Below are 12,975 nucleotides of genomic sequence, written 5' to 3'. Positions count from 1 at the left end.
CTGAGCCGCGCTTGTGGGCAACTGTTAAGCCCCTGCTGGCAATAGACAGGCAGGCAAGAGAGCTTTGTGCACGCTCAGGCCGCGAGCCAGTGTGCGGAACAAGGGTGGCTGAGGTAAAGCCCCTCTGGCACCTCAGCGCCTGCAAACTGGGCTTTAGCCAGCTCTCCAGCGTCCTACGCCATCCCCCAGCAAGCAGGGCAAGATCCAGCAATCTAAGAAAGGGATTATGCTGGGGCTGTTTTGGAATGTGCTGGGAAAGGCGTGGACCGAGTTACAGTCTCCTTAGATTCTACCAGAGTTCCTGAGCAACTAAGGCTGGGACAAAGAAGGAGGTACCATCCCCCTGTGTTGTCCCTGCAGCTGGGACTAAGGAGCCCCTGGACTGCGACAGACCTCATCCCCTCAGTGAGGTGCCCAGTTCACAGATGACCGGGTTCACTGGTCTGAGGTGAGGAGAGACCCACAGCTGCCTTGGGAGCTGCTGGGCTGGCGTGGCCACAGGAAACTCCATGAACACAGGAGGAAACTGAGGTTAGGCCAGCTGCCGTGTCTATGGGGCAAACTGGAGACAGCAGCTGCCTCTCCTGCTTGAGGAGAAAAAGAGTGAGTGGGGCCCCAACCAGGGAAATGTGGCCCAAACCACATGCAGTCAGACTTTCCACACAGCCTTGTTTTGGAAACATCTCCTGCTGGGTCATCCCGCCATGGAGGCTGTGGCCTGGACACCAGGCAAGGCGGCTCGTGGCCAAGACCGAAGGCAACAAGCAGTGATGGCCAGCGGAGAAGCAGCTCCAGGCCATGGGGAAGGCAGGCTCAGGCAGACCCCGTGTGGGACGTGGTCCTGAGGAGCTTCTCTAAACAAACAGCCTGAACAATACAGGGGGAAACAGCGCTTGGGGGGGTGGGTGAAGGGGCAGGAAGAGACCCAGACAGGAAAGCCCCTTTCCTTGTCCATCCTGAGGAGATGAGAGCAAGGGGATGTGGCAGGGGACAGTTGTATGACACACATGGCATGGCCCTGCCTTGCTCTCAGGACAAGGGTCTTTGAAGCAGCTGTGTCCTGTGCCAAGGCCAGAGGTTTTATTTTGGGCTGCCCTGTCTTTCACCCTCTTTCCCTGTCGCCATCCTGTCTCGTCTTTTGCATAGCTGGAGTGAAGGTTTGTTTACAGAGAGGCTGAAATGGAGGAGGCAGCTTCATCCAAGCCATGTTGAAAGAGAGGTGGGAGGACAGAACAACACTGTGGTTCTCGGCTCTGACCCATAAATCTGCACTTAGAATTTAAAGCAGGAGTTATCTCTGCACCTCCTTCCTGCTCCAAGCCATGGATGGCAGCCCCAGTGACAGCTGTGGCTGAAGGACCTAGGGATAGACACTGCCTGGCATTTGCTCCCTGCCCCATACTTACCCACGTGAAGAGGGCAGTGAGACTGCGTCCTGTCCAGTCGAAGACGTTAAAGAGCAGGAAGCAGGAGACAGGAATGAAGTAGAGACCTGAAGAAGGGGATGGTCAGTGAGAAGCCAAGTATGCCCCAATCCCTCATACCCACTGCACAGAGACTGACTGTCTTTCACGTCAAGGTCCTACCAGTTTCCCACCAAGACCTGGAATGGTCTCCCAGCCAGGCTGGTGTTGACATCCAAACCATCATGCACAGTGGTTCCCTCTTCCCTTCCAGCATTCTGTATTGGGTTTGTGTGGCAAGGTTTTGGTAACAAGGTGGGCTACAGGGGCAGCTTCTGAGAGAAGCTGATAGAAGCACCCCTATGCCTGACAGAGCCAATGTCAGATGGCTCCAAGACAGACCCACCACTGGCAAAGGTCATCCGTGACAGTGGTAGGGCCTACGGCTGACATATTAAAAAGGGAAAAAAACCTCTCAACATGTGCAATTGCACCCAGAGAGAGAAGTGAGAATATGTGACAGAAACAGCTCTGCAGACACCAAGACCAGTGGAAAATGAGGTGGAGAAGGCGCTCCAGATGTCAGAGCAAAAATTCCCCTACAGCCTGTGGTGACGACCATGGTGAGACAGACTGCCCTTCTGCAGCCCAAGGAGGTCCACAGTGAGTCAATATCCACCTGCTGCCTGTGAAGACCACCCTACTCTGAAGCAGGTTTGCCGGCAGGACACTGCAGGAGACCCACACTGGAACAGTCTGTTTCTGAAGGACTGTGTCCCATGGAAGGGACCCAGGCTGAAGCAGTTCATGAAAAACTGCAGCTCATGGGAAGCACTCACATTGGACTTCAAGGAGGACTGCCTCCCATGAGAGGGTCCCCATGTTGGAGGAGGGGAAGAGTGGGAGGTGTTCTCCCCCTGAGAAGGAAGCAGTGGCAGAGGAAATGTGTGAAGAACTGAATGCAACCCTCATTCCCCATCCTCCTGCACTACTGCAGAGGGAGGAGATAAAGAAATCGTAAATAAACTTAAGCCTGGGAAGAAGGGAGGGGTGAGTGCAAGGTGCTTCAAGATTTAGTTTTTATTTCTCATTATACCACTGTGATTTGACTGGTAAATAAATTAAATTAATTTTCCCCAAGTTGAGTCTGTTTTGCCTGTGACAGTAATTGATGAGTGATCTCTCACTGTCCTTATCTCGACCCAAAAGCCTTTTGTCATATTTTATCTCCCCTGTCCAGCTGGAGTGGCTTTGGTGCGCACCTGGCATCCAGACAGGGTTACCCCACCACACATACCTTCAAGCCCCACCTCCTTTTCTCCCATTTACCTTGTTCTCAGTTTTTTCCTACCTCACCCCCATTCCTGGCACACTTACCCCATTTGTTTCCCTCTCCGAGGACAGTGGACACGTTAGCTGTGATGGCAGGAAAGACGCCGATGGTGACGGTGAAGACAAAGCAGACAGACAGAGCCAAGACCCAGAGCTAGGCAGATGAAAGAAAAATGCTGGTACCAAACATAGGGCAAGAGACCAGTGCAGGGCTGGTCTCCTCTCCCCGTGCTCTCCTACACCTGTGCCCATCCCAGAAGGAAGGACAGGACAAGGCTCGCTGGAAACTCACAGACCTTCTTAAAAATAGCAATGACAGAGGGCTGCTCATCAGGGTTGTGGATAGGGATGATCTTTGAGTTATTCTGCTCCATCCCATTCTCGTCTGCAGGGAGAGACACAAGTAGGGCACAGCAGACCCCAGAAAGCCGCAATCTAATTCAGTCCTTCTTTCTTTAAGCTCTTTCTCTTTCCCTTTTCTCTTCCTTCTCTCAGCCCCTCACCTTTCTTAATCAGGTCTCTCTTGGTCTCCAGCTCTGCATTGTACACGCGGTACTCTGTCTTGTCCTTCATGGAGTAGTATCGGAAGAAATCCTGCAGAGAGACAGTGGGGAGGACTCATTCATGCATGCAGAAAGAAGGCTGCCAGGGGCTGTGTGAAAACAGCAGATTTGGGCAATATGGGCTAAAGCATTCCTTCCAATTATTGCCTGATATTGATGCTTTCCTGCTTACCCAGGGACTCAGATACCCCAAGTATACTGGGGTATCTGTGGTGGGAAGTATCCCAAAGTGCTCCCTTGGGACACAGGAGAACCTGCCCTGACACAAGAAGTGAAGGCTGCTAGTGGGCCACGGTTCTTGTGCTGGGATGCACAAAGGTCTGACGTTCCCAAGCCCTTCCCTACCAGGACAGCAGTCTCACCATGTGAGGCAGAACTACGTAGGAGACGATTGCCAGCACGATTGTCACACAGGCTGTGGTGAAGTAACCGATGAAGCTCTCGGGTTGCTGGGCACCAACTGAGAGCACAGGAAGGGAGAGGAAAGGAAGATGATGACAGCTGAGAGGAGCAAAGCCCTGCTGCCATCTTCCACACAGCATGACCTCGGCACATGCTGTGACAGCAGCGGTCTGGGAAGGCCCTGTCACCTGCAAGGCAGGGATTACTCACTGGCAATACTGCAGATCATTGCCAAAGCAGCGAATGTGCCTGCCAAACCCTGCCCACTCATGATGGGAGTTGTGTAGCTGACAGGCAGGAGCCCTGCCAGCCCAAACAGGCTGCTCTGGAGAATGGCGCCGAAGGCTGCAAAGGGGAAAGATGAGCAGATATGAGAAACCAAAGGCAAGGATGGACTGCACCTCTGCAGGGAACCAAGGCCCCTGCCCTGCGAGGCAAGGCAAGTCCCCCTCCCCCTTGGCTCTCCCACAGTGAGGTTCATGCTTTTCTCCCAGAGGGATCAGCCCTAGCCATGTCCCTCTCCTTCCCCCACTGCTTCACTCACAGTTGATGAAGACAATGCTGATCATGGTAAAGACGAAGAAGGGAAGAGGCTCCATGGGGACTTTCACCATGATCGCAGTGACTAAAAACACCAGCCCAATGGCCACCAGGCTGCCTGAGATACGGATCTGCTGGGGAATCCTACAAAAGAAGGTCTCAGTGAGGAAAAGCCAACCCCCTAAAAACCTGGGGCTGGGACCAAGCTCTAACTATGGGATCCCAGCCAAACCCTGAGACAGGAGACTGGTGTTTTGCCTTTGACTGGGCTGTAGCTTGGCTCAGTGCTGGGACAGGAGAACAGGCCAGGGCAGGGTGGCCCGATGGGGACTGGCAGGGGCAAGGACGGAGCAAGGCTCACCGCTGATGGATGAAGGAGTTGAGGCAGGTGAAGATAAGGAGGGGCACCATGGCGCAGAGAGTCATGAAGTTGTCAAACACGGACTGCAGGTAGGAGGGTGTGAAGGTGGCCTCACCAGTCTGGTTCCTGACGTGGCTCGTCTCCTCCGGGTCCGCAAGGCGCTTGATGAAATACTGCAAAGGAAGGAGCCTAGTGGGGCTGAGATTCTGTGAGGCCTTCCAAGGCCACTCTTATTCTTTGTTCAGACCCATGCCCATCCCTCCTGCTGCCTCAGTGCCACTCGTCACACCCAGGTCACACACGCTTGTGGTCCTCTGCATGCTGTGCCATGCTACCACATCTATACCATGGTCCCTAGACACAACAGGGGACATGTTACTGTCATGGACAACAGCAGGAGGGAAGCCCTCACCCCTCTGGCAGTCATGAAGAAATTCCATGGCAGCAGTGTTCCCAGGCCGAGGATGAAGAAGATCAGCCAGACAGCCTTGTACCTGTGAAGGGGACAGAGTGGGGTTTGGAGTGGAAGCTGGGTATTGCTTCCGACTGTCCCTGACCCTGTGGTAGGAGGCACCAGACAATATTTACTGCCCTGCCCCACAGCCCTTGATAGCCTGGGCTGCCAGAGATGTGGCACTGCAGAGGGGCCCTCCCCAGGAGGCTACGAAGGCAGGGAGAGGTTGGCTGCTCCTCAGCATGTGGCACCCAGATACACAGCATCCAACACAAGGTGTGGGAGGGAGTTAGGCTCCCCAGGTGTGTTTACAGGGGACTATTTACAGTTTACAGCCCATTTGCTGTGGAAAAGCTTAGAAAGAAGGGACAGCTCGGTAGCCCAGTTAGCATGCAGGAGAGGGGGTCTCTCAGATGCTGGGTGCCCCTGTCCTGTCTCACCTCCTGGTATCCTGGATGTGTCCCCTCAGCAACATCAGAACCCACCATTACCTATCTTGGGGCCCGTCTCTTGCTGTCATCTTGTGTGGCAAGAGTTAGCACAGGTCCCAGCAAGTCTTATGGCTGCTCTCCGTCTGGAAAACAAACAAGATTTTATGGGAAAGTGAGAGACACATGCCAGGCAGGGGCAACACTTGTTTTAACCCCAACCCATGCTGCCAGTAAATGTTCCACAGTACTGGGAGTCAAACACCAACCCAGAAAACGATGAGAGGACAATGCAGGAGCTTTGGAAACCTGCAGCTCAGAGTCCTTAAGCCAAGGGGCTGTGGCACACAGCCTTATTCTGCTGGCCAGGCACAGCAAGCCTTCCCTCCAAAAGGAAACTGCTTTCCCAGGTTGCTCATGCTGGCTGCCCAACTGCTTGCAGTAGGCTCTTAAGGGATTTGTGAGCCTGCAGCTCTCTGTCCCCAATCCTGGGGCTGTGAGTGAAGCATGTGCGCAGTGGGCTGTGTCTGCCCACCCTGCCCGCCCCAGCTCCCTCCAATGCCCCGGGCGGGCTCGGTGGCACAAAAGATACATTTAATTCAGCAGCCTCTCCGGCCAGAACCAGCAAATCTCCCGTTTTCAATCCCACTTCCCTGCAGCTCTCACGGCCCTTTCCTGGGTCACCTTGAAAAGCCAAGGGCGTCCCTGGCACTGCTGTCCCCTCCCGAGCACCCACCGCTCCTTTTTTCCAATCACCACCTGCCCAGGCGCTGCACCGCTCAGGTATCGCTCTGAGACCCCAGAGACGTGGCCCCCAGAGCCCCGAGACGAGACTTTCCCTCCCCGGTCCCCCCCTCTTCCCGGGGCAGAGTGGGATTAGCCGCCAGGAGGAACCGCAGGCCTGCCTTGTCCTTTTCCAGTCTGGGCGGCGCAGCATGGGGCGCTCCGGCACTTCTCCCAGGGCTTCACCTGCAGCGGGGCTGCCGGCGCCGTGTCCCCGGCGCCCCCGGGACATGCCCCGCGGACGCCTGCTCCAACGCCGCCTGCAGCATCCCTGCCTGCGCCCCGCCAGGTAGGGCGGAGGAGGAGGAGGGGAGGGGGAGGAAGAGGCAGGCAGCAGCATGCTGGGATCTGTAGTCCCTGCCAGCCCCGGCACGCACTGAAGGCAGCGCAGCCCGTCCCTGGCGCAGGTGCCCGTGGGCTTCTGGGCAGAGCTCGCCTCCTCCTCCGGTAGGATCCTGCCGGCTGGGAGCCCGAGCTACGACTGAGCCAAAACACAGCCGGTGGGATGTGGAGAGGAATTTTGGAAGTCCCTTGGGCCGCTTGGGAAAGACAGAGCAGGACAACAGCATGCCTGTAAAGGATCGAGGGCTCTGCCAACCCGGCAGGTGCCACCCTGTTGATGTCGGAGCCATCTGCAGCACCGCTCCCCTGCCTTCCCACACAGAAAGCTCGGGGGCATGACAGCTCCTGCCTTGCCCTTGTGAGCCATCCGGGCTTCCAGAAAAAACACCTCAAAATCCCCTCCTGGCAGCCTGCCAGTGCCTCTGCGGGGAGGAGACATCTACATTCGGGATTAGCAGAGAGATCTGCAAACAAAACTGCCATCCCCTCGCACACAGAAACCCCACCGGGGCCACTGCTTGTCTCCAAGCAAACAGATCTCAACCCAAAATAGGCAAGAGAACCTCAGCTTTCCCCGTGGGTCCCCAGCAAGCCCCAACATGCTTCCCCTTGCCAGCCAAGCTGCTGATCCCCCTTCCAGCCCCCACCGGCTCACATCGCTGTCCCTAGAAATAGAAGCAGGGACTGACCCCATAGACATACCTGGGAGAGAGGACAGAGCCAGGGTGAGCCCTGTGTTCAGAGTATTTGAAGGCAGTGTGTCCCCTGCTTCCACACCCCCTGCCCTTGGGGTGAGTGGCAGGCCCTGGCTCAAGTCACGGGGGCTGGAGCCCCGTGGGTCTAGCGGCACCCGCGGAGGAGGAGAGGTATCGGGTACCAGAGCTGGCACACAGCCCACGTCCTGCTGCCCAACCATCCAGGGAAGGGAGGAACGGAAGGGAGCTGAGGAGATGACAGGAGCCGGGGGTGTTGGGGAGGAGGCAGGGGGGCTCGGGAGTAGGACTCTGGGGGTGCTGGGGCAGGGCGCTCCGCCATGCTGCTTTCCCACCACCTCCTGCTTCCGTCCGGAGGGTGCCCACATCCCTGTGTCAGGAGCCCAGCCTTCTTGGCAGGCACTGCCCGGCCCGCAGTCTCCTGCCTGCTCTGTTTGTTTTCTGTCTCACTTCGCTAAATGCCTCCTAATGTTTTCCACAAAGAGACAGTGCCTGCCAAGGGCAGCAGTCATTACAGCAGGAAACACTTCCAGCTGCTGGCTGTTATAAAGAACCCTACAACAAACAGAAAAGGTTACATCCAGCTACAGGTGGCAGCCCTCCTTCCACTTGGGGAGAGCTGCCCTACCCGATGGGACATGAACAGATGCCACTTTTCCAGCTGGCACAGCACAACTCCAACCGCCCCCTGCAGGAGTCTGCTGGTGTTTAGCCCAGCCACCAGCTTGGTGGCTGCACATCCTGAGGGACACAGAGAAGGAGGAGCGATGTGGGGCCTTGGCATAAGGACATCCCTTTTCTTCCTGGGCATAGAGCAGTCTGTCTTAACCCCATGGCAGTGATGTGTAAGCAGAAGCAAGATCACAAAGAGTGGACTTAGCAAACCATAAACTAGAACATTTGAGCAGGTACAAACAAGAGATGGCACAATTTTAATTGCCCATTCATGACACACAAAGACTGTGACAGATGCTGAGTGACACCCTCGGTGGCCATATGCTGCCCCATTGCCAGCCAAGCCCTGGGAGCTGACGGCAGGGCTAGCTGTCACCAAAACTGCCTAACCTCTGCAGAAAAACACGCACTGCAGGACAGCCACACCTGCAGGCAGCCATTTGTCACCTGGCTTTGGACACTTCCCTACTTCTCCCTTTCCCCACACCACCTTTTCCTGCTGCCTTCACCAAGGGTGAGCACAGTGCATACTTAGTTTCCCAGTCAAGCAATTCCCTGGTGCCATGCAGCATGCTATGGCACCATGGAGTTATACCCAGAAACACCAAATTTTTAAAGAAAAGCCGTTTACACCACACCAAGTGTAGAAGTGTCCTGGCAATCCATAGCCAAGGGGTTGCCAGCATATACACTGGCAAGCACCTCATGTCCTCCTGACACCACTTGTCAGGGGATCATTTTGCAGGGATAATGTCAGTACTTCCTCCAAGCACGGCCAAGATGGGACAGGACAAGTTGCCTCACCAGCTTTTCACCCCATCCCCTATGTCCGCTTGCCCAGAGTTCTCCTGCCAGGAAGGCTGATCCAGGGCCCCCTCAAAGTTTATCTGCAGGCACGCAACAAGCCCAGCACAGGTATGCAGGTCACATGAAACCTTGGTGGCCATGACTCAGCTGGAAGATAGGAAACACTTACGAGACTGCCTGTTTCATGAGATTTCATATGCGTGCTTGAACTCTGACCATGCTGCTTGTGGATCCTCCTACCTTGTTCTGGGGTACAGGCAATTCCATCTCCACCTTCAGGACACACGCTTGTATTTCACAAGACAGATGAGTGTGCACAGTTGCGCACCACCGCTGTGGGGCTGAGACAAAAACAATCCCTCCCAAAACACGGGGAGGCAGGTGCCTTGAGTCAAAGGAGAGGCTGGTCCAGCTCAAAGGCTGCTCTCCATCTGAGTGCAAAAGCAGATGGTAGGAAAGGGTAAATGTGGCATGGGTTGTGGGCTAACTGTCCAACTGTTTCCCCAGCCTTCAAGCTGGAAGGGACATGATGTTCATGTGTTTTGTAGCCATGGTGGGTTTCACTTCTGTGAAATCCTGCTTCCCCCTTCAACTCAGGAGCTCCTGAGAGGGGCAGCAGCTCTCCCCACATGCAGGGCCTCACCAGGGCTCCCTTCCCTTCAACATCAAAGGATGGATGAACATTGGAGTGGCTGCTTTACAGACCTGGATTGTATCCACCCAACAGCACATTCTTCAAACAGAAATTCTAGCTCACTTAGTCATTCAGGCATGGCTCCATGCCTTCAGTCCTCCTTGTTGCTTTTCTCCAAATCTTCCCTGGCTCCTCTCGATCCTTACAGAGATGCTGGTGCTGGGGGCACACAGGGACTCTGTGCGGGTGAGACACCAGTTTGAAGAGTGGCACAAAGTTTTCCTGCTTTGCTTCTGCTTTGTAACTGGGAAAGACAATTCAGTGTGTGTTTTCATACACACTGAGCTATCTGAAATAGCCTCAGGCCTTACTGTGAGTGGCCAGCTCATGGCTGGCTCAGTGTATAATCTTGTTTGTGGATTTGGGGCTTCTTCCCTTCCCCCCTTGTCTATCACTTGATATTTATCTAAACTGAATTTCAGTTGCCTGGTGTAATGGTTGTCAGTGCTCCTCCTAGCTGGCACTTGTCCCCATGAACCTGAGTAATCCAATCACCTCAGCAAAGCCCTGTCATCTCATTGCTCATTCTCTTTTCCAGGTCACTCATGAATGTTGAAAAAACATGTGACCAATGCAAAGATCTCTTTTCTCTGGAAAAACTGACTGCTGACTCCTACACCCTCTTCCTGTTTTCATACTAATTATGGAGCTGAGTAAAGACTTTCCCTCTTGACCAGCAAGTTCCCTTAAGAACTTGGCTGAAAGCTGGAATTTTTTTGAGGAAGCAGTGTGGGCACCCTGAGCCCAGACTCCCTAGGAAGTGCTGCTCCAGTCCTGGGGGCCTCTCCACAGGAGCCTCCCCACGTGCCACGTGCCCTGTCCCTGCACAGACACCCAGGACATGTAGCAGATTCAGCAGTTGGCTTTTCCCTGAACTTCCTTCAGCCCTTCTCAGAAAATAATGTCATATCTTTCCCTCCTCGCAGTCACTGGGGGCTGGAGCAGTTGCAAATGAATGACTAGGGGCCACAGTCACAACCAGACACTTCACCCTCCCCTTCCTTCTGGGGAACATTGCCTGGCCCAAGACACTTGTTGCTGTTTACCTTTGCTTTCTACCTTTCCTCTGCTCTGAGCTCCCCAAAGGAAGGTGGTAGAAACTGCTCAGGCTCTTGTAGAGCTAACAGAGAGGTAAAAGCTTCATCTGTCTTTTCTGCTATGGCCTCTCTTCCTCTGATCCCTCACCCATCCAGCATCCTGCTGCAGGTTTCCTAGTCCTGGAGTACTTTTTGGCTGTTTCCATCAGCAAGCTGATAGCACTTCCTATTCTTCTTGTCTTCTCTGCCTCTCAGTAAACAGCCTTGTGATGCCATCTGCTCTTCCAGCCCTACTCCATACCTGCATCCTGAGGAGACAGCTTAGCAGGGGAGCAGGAGGCAGCAGGTATTTCTGCTTTCTCCCTTAATTTGCTGTCTGCAGATGAAGTCCTCTGCTTTGCCAGGGCTTGGACAGCAGAAAAAAAGCACTTACAAGTTGCTCTGTGCAGCACCCTCACCCCACAGAATGAGGGTCCCTGGGCAATGTTTCTGACCCGTTTCACCTCACTCCCTCCACTGCTCCATGGACTTTTGAAGAGGCACCTCTAAAACTCCTCTGCCTTTGGGCTTGCTGCACTAGCAGCCACCACAAACTCCTCACAAAGCAGCAGCTGTGGATACTGACCCTGCTCCCAGCACTTGCTGTTATCTCAGATGCCGGGTGGCGAAGGAAGGGGGAGCATTCAGCCCTGGTGTGTTTTGAACTGCGTAGACCAACCAGGCTGAAGTTCCTTATCTAGAAAGTTCAAGGAGCCCTGAGAGGCTCCCTGGGGGCCCTCGCCCTAGGCAGGTAAAGTGATCCGGCTGAGCAGCAAATTCCCCAGGAACTCCAGCACTCTCCCTGAAGGGCTTCCCACCAGGCAGAGGGCAGAGGACAGTGACAGGGAAGAGCCAGCCTTAAAACTACCCCAGGTGGCACAGCTGGGACTATCCCACCCATTACTGAGTCCTAGGAAGCCCTGGATATCCACCTCTTCAGCTGAGTGGGTTCCCAGCCCCGACTAATACTGGTCATATGCCATGGATGGCAGCCCCAGGATGAACCCACACACCTCTCTCCTCAGCACATGGTGAGTGCCCAAGCCCAAGTGCAATCTGGTCCTGGCCAGAGAAAACCCCCCAGGAGCAGAGATGGGCACTCCTGCCCAAAATCCCATCAAACGCTGCAGAGTGACACTTCGATGTCACCCCAACAAGCTTACCAGAAGGGCAGGGCGGTCCCAGCCCCTTGCTCCTTGTCACTTCAAGCCACAGGACGACGCAGGGACAATGCAGCCTTGGGAGACGTAAGAAAAGCCCCACAAATATTGGAGCTGTTGCCTGCTCCAGGGCCGGCGGTTTGGGGATGCAGGAGGAGATACAAGTTCCTGGGGAAGGGCAGGAGCAGGGGGAAAACGTCATTTACGAGCAGGCGTCAGAGGAGGAGAGATAAGCTGATCTCTGCAGACTGTTTGCAGAGACAGGATTCTTCCAAGAAGCTGGTTTCTCTGATGGCACCCACTTAGGCTGCTCTCCCCAGGGAAAGGACCATCCCCTCTAAGCCACAACCCCAACCTGCCTCTTGGGAGGCTCTGGAAGGAGACACGTTTTTCCAGGGCTAGGTTCAATTTCCTTTCGTGGGAATTTAGAAAAATAAAGACCCTTACTCCCAAGGGCAGAAGGAGGGATTTGCTCAGGGCTTCACTCAGTGCAGCTGCAGAAGCCTCCAAGCCCAGGCAGAAACCATCTCCAGGATCTGGATGGTGCTTCCAGGCAGCTTTCAGCACTTCCAGGAGTAGCAAGGAGGTGGGAAGGGGCACAGAGTGACTCACTATGGGCATGCACAGCTCACCAAGCTCATGGCACCTGACCATGGTTTCTTGAGGGACCACCATGGGTTTGGAGAGAGCCTGGAGATGCTTTGCCCCAGACTTTCATCCTTGCCCAGCAATCCTCTGCAGCTGGCAGACCCTCACAGCCCATGTCTGCAGAGCTGGCCCAAGTCCCCAGGGATGCCAGGCTGGCCAATGGTGGTGCTGCTCGGGGGCCATGGGGAGGGGAAGTGCTGCAGGAAGGGGTACTTCCCTCTAATCCATCTGGGGGCTGCAGCAGGAAGAAGCACAATGGCAGGAAACCACGTTTCCACTTCCAAATGGAGAAAACCTTACAGGATACCTGGGCAGAACAACCAGATATCATTAATGTAAAATTCATCTGGGAGCACAAGGAGCAGCCAGAGGAAGCCCTGAGCTGGAACGGGTCCTCCTTGCATGGAGGAGCCTGGGTCTCGATGCAGTAGTGGCACAGGCCACCACATGCCAGGACAGCCATGCACAGAGGACAAAGGCAATCCCAACCTTGTGCACAAGACAAGGCACAGTTATGGCTCTTGCCTGCCCACAGGCAGTTCCTTATTTCCACCCAGTCAGGTGGGAGGAGAGGCGCTCCCTGGGGGGTTGGGA

General features: G+C 54.9%; 1 protein-coding gene across 7 annotated transcripts in view; it reads right to left on the bottom strand.

Moving 5' to 3' along the window:
• The window catches only part of SLC29A1 (solute carrier family 29 member 1 (Augustine blood group)), a 32,630-nt gene that overhangs the window by 2,002 nt on the left and 17,653 nt on the right, over positions 1-12,975 (bottom strand). For 4 of the 7 annotated variants that reach the window (XM_041404162.1, XM_041404161.1, XM_041404164.1 and 1 more), the window contains 10 exons: positions 5,547-5,629; positions 5,014-5,095; positions 4,602-4,774; positions 4,245-4,384; positions 3,911-4,045; positions 3,661-3,758; positions 3,239-3,329; positions 3,032-3,120; positions 2,781-2,889; positions 1,407-1,492 (listed from right to left, as the gene is read on the bottom strand). In XM_041404162.1, the coding sequence (XP_041260096.1) occupies positions 1,407-1,492; positions 2,781-2,889; positions 3,032-3,120; positions 3,239-3,329; positions 3,661-3,758; positions 3,911-4,045; positions 4,245-4,384; positions 4,602-4,774; positions 5,014-5,095; positions 5,547-5,575 (1,032 nt within the window). In that variant the 5' untranslated portion in view covers positions 5,576-5,629. Of the gene's footprint in view, positions 1-1,406; positions 1,493-2,780; positions 2,890-3,031; positions 3,121-3,238; positions 3,330-3,660; positions 3,759-3,910; positions 4,046-4,244; positions 4,385-4,601; positions 4,775-5,013; positions 5,096-5,495; positions 5,630-7,310; positions 7,970-11,736; positions 11,894-12,975 lie in introns of those variants that run through there. The other 3 variants (XM_041404160.1, XM_041404166.1, XM_041404159.1) reach the window with 3 other exon arrangements.

Source organism: Onychostruthus taczanowskii, unplaced genomic scaffold (assembly GCF_017590055.1).
Source record: "Onychostruthus taczanowskii isolate IOZ18803 unplaced genomic scaffold, ASM1759005v1 scaffold21, whole genome shotgun sequence".
NCBI classification, from domain to species: domain Eukaryota; kingdom Metazoa; phylum Chordata; class Aves; order Passeriformes; family Passeridae; genus Onychostruthus; species Onychostruthus taczanowskii.
Note: the sequence above shows the minus strand (reverse complement) of the source record. Positions and strands in the feature narration are given on the sequence as shown.